At 42.4% G+C, this 13,327-nt stretch overlaps 1 protein-coding gene across 1 annotated transcript; it reads left to right on the top strand.

Annotated features, from left to right (window-relative positions):
- The first annotated feature begins 10,588 nt into the window (after positions 1 to 10,588).
- On the top strand, positions 10,589 to 11,804 carry CUNH1orf216 (chromosome unknown C1orf216 homolog). Its single transcript, XM_015824152.1, has one exon. It carries the CDS (start codon positions 10,589 to 10,591, stop codon positions 11,465 to 11,467), a length of 879 nt encoding a protein of 292 aa, XP_015679638.1. The 3' UTR covers positions 11,468 to 11,804.
- Positions 11,805 to 13,327: the final 1,523 nt, after the last annotated feature.

Raw genomic sequence — 13,327 nt, 5'->3', positions numbered from 1 at the left:
GCAAAGTCCCCCAACTGCACCTCCCCTTTGAATGAGGACTAATTCCTTGAAAACATTTTGTATCAGAAGAGTCTTGCTGGATCCGTCCAAGGATCAATTCATGCAGGCCAGCAGTCTGCGCAAACATGGCTAGTAAGAGGGCAATCGCAGTCAAGGAGGTTTGTTTTGTTATTTTATTATTTTAATTCCACCTTTTGTTATTTTATGAATAACTCGAGGTGGTGATCATGTCCAACATGCCTTCCTTCTCCTATTTTTCCCCACAACAACAAGGTGGATTGGATTGAGAGAGAGTGACTACTAGCCCAAAGTCACCCAGCCAGCTTTCATGCCTAAGGTGGTACTAGAACTCACCATCTCCTGGTGATTGGCCTAACATCACCCAGCTAGCTTTCATGCAGGCAAGACTAGAACTCACTATCTCCTGGTGATTGGCCCAGTTGGTTTTCTTGCCAAGGTGGGACTAGAACGTATGATATCTTGCTTTCTACATTGGTGCCTTAATCACTACTAGACCAAGCAGTCTAGTCTTCTTGATCTCCTGGAACCAGCATTTAAGGCCGTGTTTTTCAACCTTGGCTGACTTGGGAATTCTGGGAGTTGAAGTCCATACATCTTAAAGCTGCCAAGTTTGGAAAATCACTAATGTAAGGGATGCTGCCTCTGATTTTACAGATAGTAAATAGCCATAAAGAATAAGAGCCCTTGATAACCTTCATGAATTTGTCTATCATCATATGACTGGACTGATTTTATGAAATTTTTTGCAGTGGTTGCTAAGTGAAGATCATAGTCATTAAGCAAATACTGCAGTCGTTAAATAAACATGGTAATTAAACAAATCAATTTTACCTAATGGGCATTTTTTGCTGGAAACTGGAGGTAAATGCTGTAAAGAAGCTTGAAACAAGATGGGCAGCAAATAAAATAAATAAATAAAATAAACTGGCAAAAAAGTAGAAAATCACAGTTATGTGACCAAGAAACAGTGCAAAGTTGAACTGGTTGACAAATCCCAAAAATGTGATCATGCAAACAGGTGCATGTGTGTGTTTACATGTCAGTTGTAACTTTGAAATCAGGTCATAAGTAGCTTTTGGAGGGATGTCTGTCATAACTGCAAATGGTTGCTAAGAGTCCATTCATAAGTTGAGAATTACACCTGTGTACACTTTAAATGAAGTCATAAAAGGATGTCTGCTCAAGTAACTTAAAAAACTTTCTAAAATATGTGTGTAGCATAACCATTTGACACTGGATAAATACAAAAGCCATTTGAATGTGTTTGAATAGTTTGTCAGACAAAGGTTGGGAAAATCTAGATGAAGAACCTTCTTAGATATTGTTCCCAGATGTTCCTAACACTGGAAGCGGGCAGTTAAATACCACTGAATTTCTTGGAGAAAAACAATGAGTTATAAACTATGAGATGGATGAATTTATACAACTCGGTTAACCTGCTTACTAAACTAACCGGTTTTCTGTGCTTGTACAGTGCACCAAATCATAAGCTTATCAATAGCTGGAGTTTGCACAACGTGTCAATCCCCAAACAAAGATAAATACTGATTAGGGATGTATAAAATGTTCTATTGGGAAAGCAAAATATTTCAAGGTATCCTGGAATGTTCTATTGTTCTTCCAAAGCAAATATTCTGCCACGGAGAAGGGGATGAACACACTGAGGAAGTCTGGAAGAAAAAGAAGTGAATAATCATGTATTCTCTAGAACAGTCCATTCCTGAAACCATCTACTTTGCATCTTCATAGTGAAAATCAAGCTTGATTGTGTGAATGGAGCTTCTGGATCTTTTAATTATCCTGGTTAAGCATATTGTATGAACATATCCAATGTGCAATGGACAGTTGAGTTAGCTTCTCTTTTTCCCCACTAGCCGATAAATGAGATTTTGGTCTTGAACTGAAACCAATTCCCTTCCTTTCCATATTATGGAATGTATCTATATTCATAATTGATTTAATTTGCATATCCATGATTTTAATCAAGTTAATTTAATTAATAATTTGCATATCCATAAAGATGTTCAGGGCCTGCTACCTCCTCGGTGAATACGGTAAGTACATTTGTTTAACCCAACATATTCCTGTGCTTTCTAGCCTTAGGGCTGACCAAATTAAGGAACATGTTTTGCAAACTGAATTGTGGGAAAGGTCTAGAACAGTTTTCCCAACCTACTTCCTTTGGACTGTACCTTTTCCACCAACTGAAAATCTTTGAACTGTCCCCTTAAAAATTTCTTTCTGCATATTTACTTTGTTAAAATTTGTTGCAATCACCGCAAAGGCAAAACTTAATTGTTGTTTCTCTAATCCGTTCCTTCCAGTCTGTTCTAGGCTGTGTAAGGGAATTTTTCCAACAATCCTAATTTAAAATCCTATAAGATCCTTTGAAAGTGAATCCAGAGGATAATCCGTGCATCCCTTTGAAGATGAACTGGTTACTTTTTTTGCTCATGGAACATCTGCACCCTGATCTAGCAGAGCACTCTTTCAGCCTATTTATGATTCATCCTCATAATCTTTGTTTAGGAAACTCATAAACCGCTCAGCAAATAATAATTTAAAAATTAAGAAGCAGATCCATTTTAAATTTAATTTAGACAGAAGTAAAGTTGAATTAAAAATGGAAAGATGAAAAGATAAGTGTAATAGGACATAGGCTAGCATAAGCGAATTAATCAAGGAGAAAGAAGACGAGAGGAAAGGAAGGGAGAAGAGATATGAGAAGAAACAAATGTCAGCTAATAAAACAATTGAAAGGTAAGACAAAATGCAAGGAAAAGCACACACACACACACACACAAAGAAAAATAACTATCTTAACAAGAATCAGGTGAACATTTGAGATGTGTTTGCATACTGCATTAGGCTTTGGTTTGGTACAAGACAGTGGCCTGGTTCACCCATAATGTTAAGATGTAAACCATAATTTACAACTCATACATGGTTTATTTGGATTTCTCTTAAGATAATAAGCAAATTCAACCACTGTGGTATATAAATTATGGTCTATGGCCACGATCTTCAGGGATCTCTTGGAAGCTGTCAACCTCCATGCTGGCTGGGGAATTCTGGAATCTGAAGTCCACAAGTCTTAAAGTTGCCAAGATCGGACACCCTTGACCTAGAGTCTTTATTAGAATTAAGGTAGCCTGGTTCATTTCTTTAAACAATCAAGAACCCCATCTCTGTATGGATCTGGATAACTTGATTATTTCCATCAGTAGAGTTAAAAAGTTGTTTAATCCAACTTTTAAAAATTTTACTTATTTATTTATTTAGATTTATGTGCCGCCCATCTCGTGTACGGTTCCTGATGAGGATAGGTGAAATGCCTTTTTTCATTCCTTGATCTTCAGTATCTGAAGATGAAGTTGGATACAGATGAAGGCATGGCATTTATTTGATAATCATGAAACCAAAACATTCAAGATATGAATGGGTGATATGCTAGCCTGAGAGGATGGGATGGTCCGCTTTGCCAGGAAACTTAAATAAGCCTTGAAAATAAGCTGAATACATATGAATAGCTTCATGTTTACCTAGAACATCTGGTTTTCAGATTTGATCCCATGTTTCTTGAATTGTTCCTCATTCCAAGATCTATTGCCTCAGTGGACCTTTGACATCCAGACCTGAGGTAGTTACAGCCAATCACATTCATATTGATCAGGGCCTTTATTATTTGCTCCTTGTTGGGGACTCCTGATTTATAATGTAGCTTTTCTCAAATCTAACCATTATGGCTTAGTCAAGCCTGACTTAGCAGGATATGTAAGCTATGAAACAGGGCTTTTGGGTTTGTGTTTTCCAGTGCTTTTTTAAAACCACATGTGCCTTTTCTGTCGCACAATATTGTTATAAAAGACCTTTTATTTTATCAGTCCAGGCTCTGGGGAAGCTAACTGAAGAACAGAAAGCATAGAAAACTTCAAATCACATGCATGGCCACAAATGTTGGATACTTGACAGGTTTCTTATGTGGGGATGAAGATAGATAGATAGATAGATAGATAGATAGATAGATGGATGGATGGATGGATGGATGGATGGATGGATGGATGGATGGATGGATGGATGGATGGATAGATAGATAGATAGATAGATAGATAGATAGATAGATAGATAGATAGATAGATAGATAGATAGATAGATAGATAGATAGATAGATAGATGATAGATAGATAGATAGATAGATAGATAGATAGAAAATTGCAGTGAGCAAAATGCAGTTGGAAAGATTCCCCGCCCCCAAATCTCCCTTTAACACTTGGCACATTTGCAAACAAAACATTTCTTTCCCAGTCAGCCCAGGGAAGCTGAGCAGGGAGGAGAATATAGATTTTGTTTATGTTGTGTTTATTTGTTTAAAATAGCCACCCAGCGCATAGAAAGGTAACTCTGGGAGATGGATAACAACCTTTTTTTAAAAAAAATAATAATCAGAAATTCAGTTACAGTTAAAACAACAACGGGGCTACTTTGCTTTGGACCAAAATGCTTGCTTCATCCAAAGATTTATCAGGATAAATTAGCTTTCTCTAACTTTATGCAATCCAATTTTTTGCTGCTGTGGTGTAATACTATGCTGAGCTTCCTCTCGTTTCTGTCTATCTGACTAAAAAAGCATGTTGCTGGCTGTGGGTAGTGATGGGTTGAATGTTTTTAGATTTTTTATTTTATGCTTTCCCCTAACTCCTAAATCCAAACAACCCCTCTACACCAACAACATCTGGCATGGAAATCTCAGAGGTGTGTGTGAGACTGCAGTGATTTACATACGATTGTATAATAGATATTTTGCAAAATACATACAAACCAGAAGGGTGAGGCCTGTGTTTCTCAACTTTGGCCATTTTAAGATGCACGGACTTTAACTCCTAGAATTCCCCAGTTAACAAAGTTGGCTGGGGAATTCTGGGAGTTGAAGTCCATGCATCTTAAAGTGGCCAAGGTTGAGAAACACAGGGTAAGACCATGTAGTCTTGAACTAGAGAGGAGAGAGGGACAGCAATATGTAAACAAAGAGTAGCAATAGCACTTAGACCAGTGATGACGAATCTTTTAGAGACCGAGTGCCCAAACTGCAACCCAAAACCCACTTAAGCATCGTCAAGTGCCGGGTGGGTGTGGCCCATTGGCTGGGTGTGGCCAATTAGGTGGGCGTGGCCCATTGGGTGAGCATGGCTGTGGGGGTAACAGCAGACTGGGTGGGACTAAAAAGTTCAATCAATCAATTCCAACTTTGCAAGATCTTTTTTTTCCCCACGAGAAATTGAAATTGACTGATTGATTGAACCTTTTTTTTTTTTTCACACGGCTGCAGAGGCCTAAAGCGAAAAGGTTTTATAAAACCCAGCTGAAGGCCTAGGACTGGGGCGATGGCGCGCGTGCCCACAGAGAGGGCTCTGAGTGCCACCTCTGGCACCCGTGCCATAGGTTCGCCACCACTGGCTTAGACTTATATATCACTTCCTTCAATCTGGATCCTCGTTTTACTGACCTCGGAAGACTGAGTCAACCTTGAGCTGGTCAGAATCGAACTCCTGGCAGCAGGAAAGTTAGCTTGCAATACTGCAGTCTAACTACTGTTGCCACCACAGCTCTGAACACGGCTCTAAAAACGGAGTTTCTAAACAGCTCAAGAGCCACTGAAGGTTTCAGGCAAGGAAAGCCAAATGAGAATTACAACTGTTGCAATTTTAACACATCAGGGAAAAGGCTGGTTTGGCTGAGCCTGGAATCCTATTGGAAGACCACAAAGCTACTGCAAGACAATCATACTTTGCTTTAATATCCTACTTTAGGAATCTACTTCCTCAGAGTATTCCTTGATTTCTTGCAGTTTTGACATAGTAGGGCCATTTTAACTGAGATGGAGTTCCAGCAGAAACCCCAAACATCTGGATTTTGGGGTTGAGCACTTGAGGCCTGATCCCAGGTTCTTACAAGCCGTTAGACTAGAGCCACCTGCTTTTCATCTGCTGTTGTTTTCCATTGACCGATCTCGCCCAGCCTTTGAACAAGATTGTTCCCAGCAGAGGCCTAAAGTCTTTGCTCAGCTGCTGCTGCTGCATCACAAAAGCCTATTGCTCTAAGACTTTTCTGTCAGGAAGGAGAAATAGCCAAGGTTTAAGCAATGCCGCATGTGAACCAAGCTTTGAAGAAGAATAAGGGCAGGCCCAAGACATGGGGGCAAAGTCATGTCAGAGGGTAGACCATTGCACTGCAGCTAAACCCCAGCCAGAGTAGGTGGCTTTGATGAAGATTTTCTTGTAATTTACTTGATAACCCATGGTTGAACATATAAAAGCTGAGCATAAGTTCTAAGCAGATTTCACACATGCTAAGCTGGCTGCTTTAGGGTGGACTGAGAGAGAATGTCTGGTCTAAAGTCACCCAGCTAGCTTTCACGCCTAAGGCAGAACTAGAACTCACCATAACACTGGTGATTGGCACAAAGTTCCCCAACCAGCTTCATGTCTAAGACTGGACTAGAACCTTGTCTCCTAGTGATTGGCCCAAAGTCAACCAGCTGTTTTTTGTGCCTAAGGCCGGACTAGAATTCACAGTCTCCTGGTTTCTAGGCCAGCACATTAAACACTACACCAAACTGCAAACATTGTAGTCATATTTGGTTGGATTTATTATATAAGATGCTAAATCAGAATGCCTTGATACACTGAAGCAATTCAGTTTCTGCTTTATAAACTGTGGCTTATGGTTTTGTTGCATGAACCCAATCTTTTGGTTTAGTAACACATGGTTGACAATATATGATTTAATGTAATCCAACAATCTTTGAAGGAACTGCTAGCCACTGTTTTGAACCACTAGTTAGATTCATATAATAAATTGACTCACCATAGCTTAAATAGTTTAGCATATGAGAACCCAGTTTTGGGTAGTTAATTGATAGTTCTGTCGGATGGCCAAATCCACAAAAACAATGGTCCACTTAACCGTGGATTAATACTGTATGTTGCAATAACACAACTATTATGCAATTTATTTATTTGTTTGCACTGATGGCTTTTCAAATATGGACCAAGGGAGCATAAGTGCCTGGTACATGCTACAATGAAGTCACAGGTGTGATAACATTGTTTGATGACATCATGATAGTATACTACTCTCCCCCATGCAGAGTATTTAATCACCAAGAGTAATCTCCTACTAAACAGGCTAAATATTCAACATTTAGAGCAGGGGTGTCTAACCTTGGCAACTTTAAAACTAGCGGACAACCACGCTTGACTTTCCTTGTATTCTCCACCACCGTATTTGCACAACTCACACCTCTGATTAGCTTCAACACAGTTTATTCAATTAACCCAACTGAGTTTGCAGAACACCCTCAATCCTACATTAATATAAGGAACGGTTGCTGGAACTGGGGATGTCCAGTTTAACGAAGAGAAGGATGAGGGGGGACAGGATAGCAGCCTTCCAGTATCTCAGGGGCTGCCCCAAAGAAGAGGGAGTCAAGCTATTCTCCAAAGCACCTGAAGACAGGACAAGAAGCAACGGATGGAAACTAATCAAGGAGAGAAGCAACCGAGAACTAAGGAGAAACTTCCTGACAGTGAGAACAATTAACCAGTGGAACCACCTGCCTCCAGAAGCGGTGAATGCTCCAACACTGGAGGTTTTTAAGAAGAGACTGGACAGCCATTTGTCTGAAATGGTATAGGGTTACCTGCCTGAGCAGGGGGTTGGACTTGATGACCTCCAAGGTCCCTTCCGACTTTATTATTATTATTATTATTATTATTATTATTATTATTATTATTATTATTATTATTATCATCATCATCATCATCATCATCATCATCATCATCATCATCATCATCATCAATCATCATCATCTTTGGGTGTTGGCTGAAGGGGGGGGTGTTAGATGGTTCCGAGCAAAACCTTAATGGACACCGCCCAAGCTTGACAAAGCAGAGAACAAGGGCTGGCCCCATCAGCTTTCAGAAAGGGTCAGGAGTCCCCGGGTTCCCCGTAGCCAAGTCCTCCTCCAGATGTGGCTCACGGACCCACCCCTCCCACCCCGAACGTCCCCCAGCCAGTCCTCCTCGCGTCTTGTCCACCCTCGCGACTCAGGTCGTGTGAACCCGCTGCTGGGAATCGTTTCGGGACTCGGGCTTGTGTGCGAAGGAGGGAGGAGCCGTTCGTACGCATCGATCTCCCGGGGTCACCTGTTCTCTCCCTCGCCTTCCCTCTTTGCAATCGCCGCCCCCCCCCGCGCACCCCCCCGCCGCCTGGGCACCTCCAGGAAGCGGGCAGAGCTTCCTGGCAACGTTCCCGATCTGGGCCAGCGACGGTCGGCTGCCCAAATCCTGCCATTCGCCTCCCCCCCCCGCCGCCGCCGCCCGGGCGCCCCTCCCAGCTTGATTCCAGCCAGGCTGCAGCGGTGAGTGCCAAGGGCTTCCGGGGAGAGGACGGGGAGGGAGGGAGGCCCAATAATCCTTTTAGCGGGACCCCCCCCGAGCATGAGCGGCTCCCACTTTCTCCTTCCCTTCCTTCCTTCCTTCTTTCCTTCCTTGGCGCAACCTGCCTGCACTTTGGTAGCACGGCCAGTGGCGCTGCTCCTGACACCCCCCCCCCCAAAAAAAATCACATGTCCTAAAACGGCAGACAGGTCCAGCCTTCTCCCACCTCCCCGACAGGGAAAGCTTAAAGGACAGCGTCATTCTCAGCCAGGAAAGGAAAGGAATATTGGAAAGCTTGCTTGGAAAATGGAGGGGGGGGGAGGAGGAGAGGGGAGCCCCCAGATGTTAGCAATGCTGAGTCAAGATTTTGGAACCCCCCCCCCCCGCCTTGTTCCATCTTGGTATCTTTTAGGATTGTATGGGAATTGGCTCCTGTGTGTTTTGTTTTTTTTCCCTTTCGCCTGCTTTGGGTGTCTGTTTTTGCGGGGAGAAGGGGGCTGACTGGATAAACGTCCCCCTTCTGCCAGCTTGTCCAAGCTTATTATGTTCCAGCTGTCTGGTCCAGATCTTGCCCTCATTTGACCTACCGCTGAAGGACACAAGCCGCAGCCCCGAGGGTGGCAGAGCCCTGTATTCTCTGCTTGCCACGTTCTGGGCCTTCCAGTTATTTGTGCACAAGACACAAAAGTGTTGAAGGCCTCACAGTGGCTTTGCACAACTTGCAAAGCCTGTTTTGGGTGCGGTGAGGGAGTTAGCTTTATCTCTTTTGCAAACAATCTGTTTGGTCAGTTTATGACTCTTATCAAAATTATTTGGGGAACAAGATTAAGCCTGTATTTTCAAGGTAACCGTTCGTTATGGGAGGAAAAGGGGGACAGAGTGATTAAATATATGGAAAGTCATTGTGACTAGCACTGATAATGTTACCTAGTTTGGGTAATGAAGCACCTGCAAGAAAACAACCAAGCTCAGAGGGCAACAAAAGACCCTTCATTTCAACCCAGAGCTTCAAATATTTTCCTTTATTGCAGGGGTGTCAAACCCGCAACATCACGTGATGTGTCGTGACGTACCGTGACTTTTGTGCCATTGCCGGCAATGGGGTGGGTGCGGTTTCACTATGATGCATCTGGCCCGCAGGCCGGCAGTTTGACACCCCTGCTTTATTGGGTGCTCCATCACTGAAGGTTTTCAAGAAGAGACTGGACAGCCATTTGTCCAGAATAGTATAGGGCAGGGGTAGGCAACCTTGGCTCTTTTATGACTCGTGGACTTCAACTCCCAGAATTCCTGAGCCAAGGTTGCCTACCCCTGGTATAGGGTGTCCTGCTTGAGCAGGGAGTTGGACTAGAAGACCTCAATGTTTTCTTCCAACTTTATTACTCTATGTTCTGTGTTCATTTTGATGACTGTGTTATATTCATTTAATTTTAGTAAAACTTAGATCAGCTAAAGTACTCATCCAGGCCCCACTTAGAGTGACATGATCGTCTCACCCCAACATGCATTCAGAGGACTATTGTGGCTTTAAGCCAGAAAAAGGCTATGCAACATAGTCACCCATGCTTAGAAAGATGCAAATATGGCCAGTTTGTGAATTACTTGGGGGGGATAGCATGAAGTTATCTTTTCCTTCCCCCCTCCCCAGCAAAAGAAGCACTGGTGGCTCTAGGAAGCATTAGGGTTGGCTTCACACCACTCACTGGACCAATTTGTGGTTAATTTGTGGGTCAGTACTGTATGCAATGTGAATTCAACTTGGCAGGTCAGTTACTAGTTTAGTGTTGCATGAACCGCATAATTGAGTTAATGGAATAAATCAGGATTTAGATAACCAGAAGCTCATTATAGGAGCAAACAAAACTTTCCTTAAGTCCTGGAAAACTAGATTGTATTCAGAAGAAGGTCAGTCAGCTCTGATCACATGGTTACTGATCACAGTTTTTTTTTTAAATTTGATGATCCAGGCTTTAAGACAGGTCTAAATGCTGAGATTGGCCTGGGATCCAAAGCATGAATTTCAGGAAGACCACCTAGGAGTGTTGGGATTTTTCTTCATATTGGTCATGTCTTTACATCTACATTTCTTTCTCTGCTGGTTTCTTTTTCCCAGTTGGCTGGGGGCATCGATGTTTGCCATGTGCCAACCGGAATTCCTCCTCCATCCACAGCTCAATGAAGCCCAGGAAAATTCACAGCGGGATGTGATCTACTGTAACAAAAAGGACTCCCATCCAGACAAGAACCTCAACTTTGTGGATGAGAAGTCCTATGATAGCAATGAAAACTGGAGCCGACTCACATCAAAGACGCTGATGCCAGAGGAATGGGAACAACGGAATGACAATGGGATAAAGAAGGTATCTAAGAATCTGACCGATCTAATATACCAACAGAAAGCAAAGAATTGCTCTAGACACATTTCTCAGAAACTAAAGTCTGATGACAACTTCCTGGGCTTAGAGGAGGAAAAGGAAGGAGAAGAGGAGGGCATCCGTAGACCACCTGAAGGTGCTGAGGTCAGAAGTCCAGAACAAGAGACCAACCACCAGGTGAAGGTAAAGGAAAGAGGGAATCTGGCCTGCTCCCCTCTAGAAGATAATGATTATTCCAGCAGTCCTCTAAGTGTTGATAGCCCTGAGAGTGGTGGCACCAATGCTTGGAAGATACCTTCTGTCACTGATGAAGACTGGACATGTAATGCTGAGCACCAAGCCCCCTATGGTGATTTTGACAGCTCTTCCTCTAGTTCTGAGATCTTCTCCCCAGTACTGGCAGATGCTTTCAGGACCATGCAGGAGAGGAAGAAGTTGGAGAAACAGAAACATCACGTCCACTTAGTGATGTATCGCCGCCTGGCCTTGCTCCGTTGGATTCGCAGCCTCCAGCAGGCGGTTGCAGACCAGCAAAATCGACTGCAGGAGAGCTTTGACATTATCCTGGACAACCGCAAAGAACTTATTCGACATGTCCAGCAAGGCATGGTGCACACTAAAACCCCAACTTAGGGAGAATTGTAAAAAAAACTGGCACCCTTCCACCTCTTCATTTCATAGCTTGGCCTTCCAAATAAGGTTCATCGGGATCACAGTTTGTTTGCAATTTGCCCCAGTGGACTTTTCTCATGTTTGATGTTCCTCCCAGAACACATCAGAAGGTTATCAGCCAGTTAATCATAGACACGCCAAGGAATATTATTTTACGTGGACATATACTTTTTTTCAAGGTATTTTCCAGGGTGCATCGCTTCTGAGTGTGAATGTACTGTAAATACAACTTACAGTGAAGTGAAATGAAATAAGAGATGTAGATGGTACTATGATGAGCAGAGCCTATAATCGTGGAGAAAAAACCAAAAAAATCGTGGACATATAGACTTATAAAATACTTGCTAAGCATCTGAGATGGAAAGAAGCTTGAAGTGGGAACTTTGTGATCAAGTCTTGTGCTACTAATTGGATAGAATGTCAGATGCTTCAAACCATGATACAACTTACATGGCATGAAATCCTTATGATACAGAAGAAGGTAGTTCTGTGCCACTATTTCATAACCACCCCAAACTGCCAAATTTCTGTTCCTCCTGGCCATTTCCGTACTCTTTGTCTTATTTATCACCCATGTGAGCTCCATCCTTCTTGCCAGGAACAATGGGTTTTGAGTTGGTTTGCTATCCAAGCTTTCTGTCCTAGCTCACTTCCTGCTTCCAGGAGCTTACAACTTTTTCAGCCCTTAAAGTTTAAACCTATCAGTATGCAAAACAAGAATCTTGAAACCAAAGATCTGGAAGGCTTTAGAATGGGCAGGATTCTTCTCCCCAGCCTTGTATTTGGGTAATCTACATCTGATTCCTTCTTTGGCCCTCATCAACTTATCAAAATGGGATGATGCTGAATTGAAGCTGATTTTGTGAACCAAACAACCTGTGTCCAGAATGTAACCAGCCCACAATCCAAACCGTATCTCCTGTTCCTCAGCTGATCCTTGATGTATGTTGAACCACTTTACAAGGTTTGGATGTCAACATATAATTCTGTGCCTGGGTTGATTGAAGAAAGAGGGTCTTGTTGCCTACATTTTGGGCAGTGACCTCTTTAAATTAAAAGCAGAAGCATGTTTCACTTTACTTTGAAATAAACCAAATCTTTCCAAGGGTGTATCCACCTTGGAGACCAAATAAGATTTTAAACATAACTGCATGTATGTTTCTTTAAATTTAAAAGAAAAACAAAAGCAGTATTGAATACTGTTAACTTTCAGAGTAACGCAGTTGTACGTTAATTTCCAGAAATTCTTTACCACTGGCTAAAATCGAAGTCTAATAGCCTCTTGAAGCCCATAAATGTTTGCATAAGTGAAGAAATAATACAGGTACTTCTCAACTTACAACTGTAATGGAGCCCTATGGTCGTAAGGGCTCCTATGTGATTGACCTAATTTTATGACCTTTTCGGTGGTCGTTAAGCAAATGCTGTGGTTGTTAAGTGAACCCATTATTCATTATGGGCCATTTTTGCCCCAATCCAGAAGTAAATGCCACTTTTTTTTTGCAAAAACACAATAAATCGCAGTAACCGCAGGATGCTGCAAATAGCTAAATATGAGCAGCTGCCAAGTGCCTGAAATGCAGTCATGTGACTACATGGGGGGGCAGCTGTCGGAACTTTGGAACCAATTTGTACCTTTGGGGGTGTTCATCATAACTTTGAATGGTCACTGAGCAACTGGTTGTAAGTCGAGGACTATATGGAATTGCCTTCTTACAAGATGCTTTTCCAGCTTCCCAGTTTGGGATTCCACCCAGGAAATCCCAAATTGCAACCCTTCCATCCAATCCTTCGCTTTTTCCTCCCAAGATCAACAAGGAA

Source organism: Protobothrops mucrosquamatus, unplaced genomic scaffold (genome assembly GCF_001527695.2).
Source record: "Protobothrops mucrosquamatus isolate PMUCROS unplaced genomic scaffold, P.Mucros_1.0 scaffold2140, whole genome shotgun sequence".
NCBI lineage: Eukaryota > Metazoa > Chordata > Lepidosauria > Squamata > Viperidae > Protobothrops > Protobothrops mucrosquamatus.
Note: the sequence above shows the minus strand (reverse complement) of the source record. Positions and strands in the feature narration are given on the sequence as shown.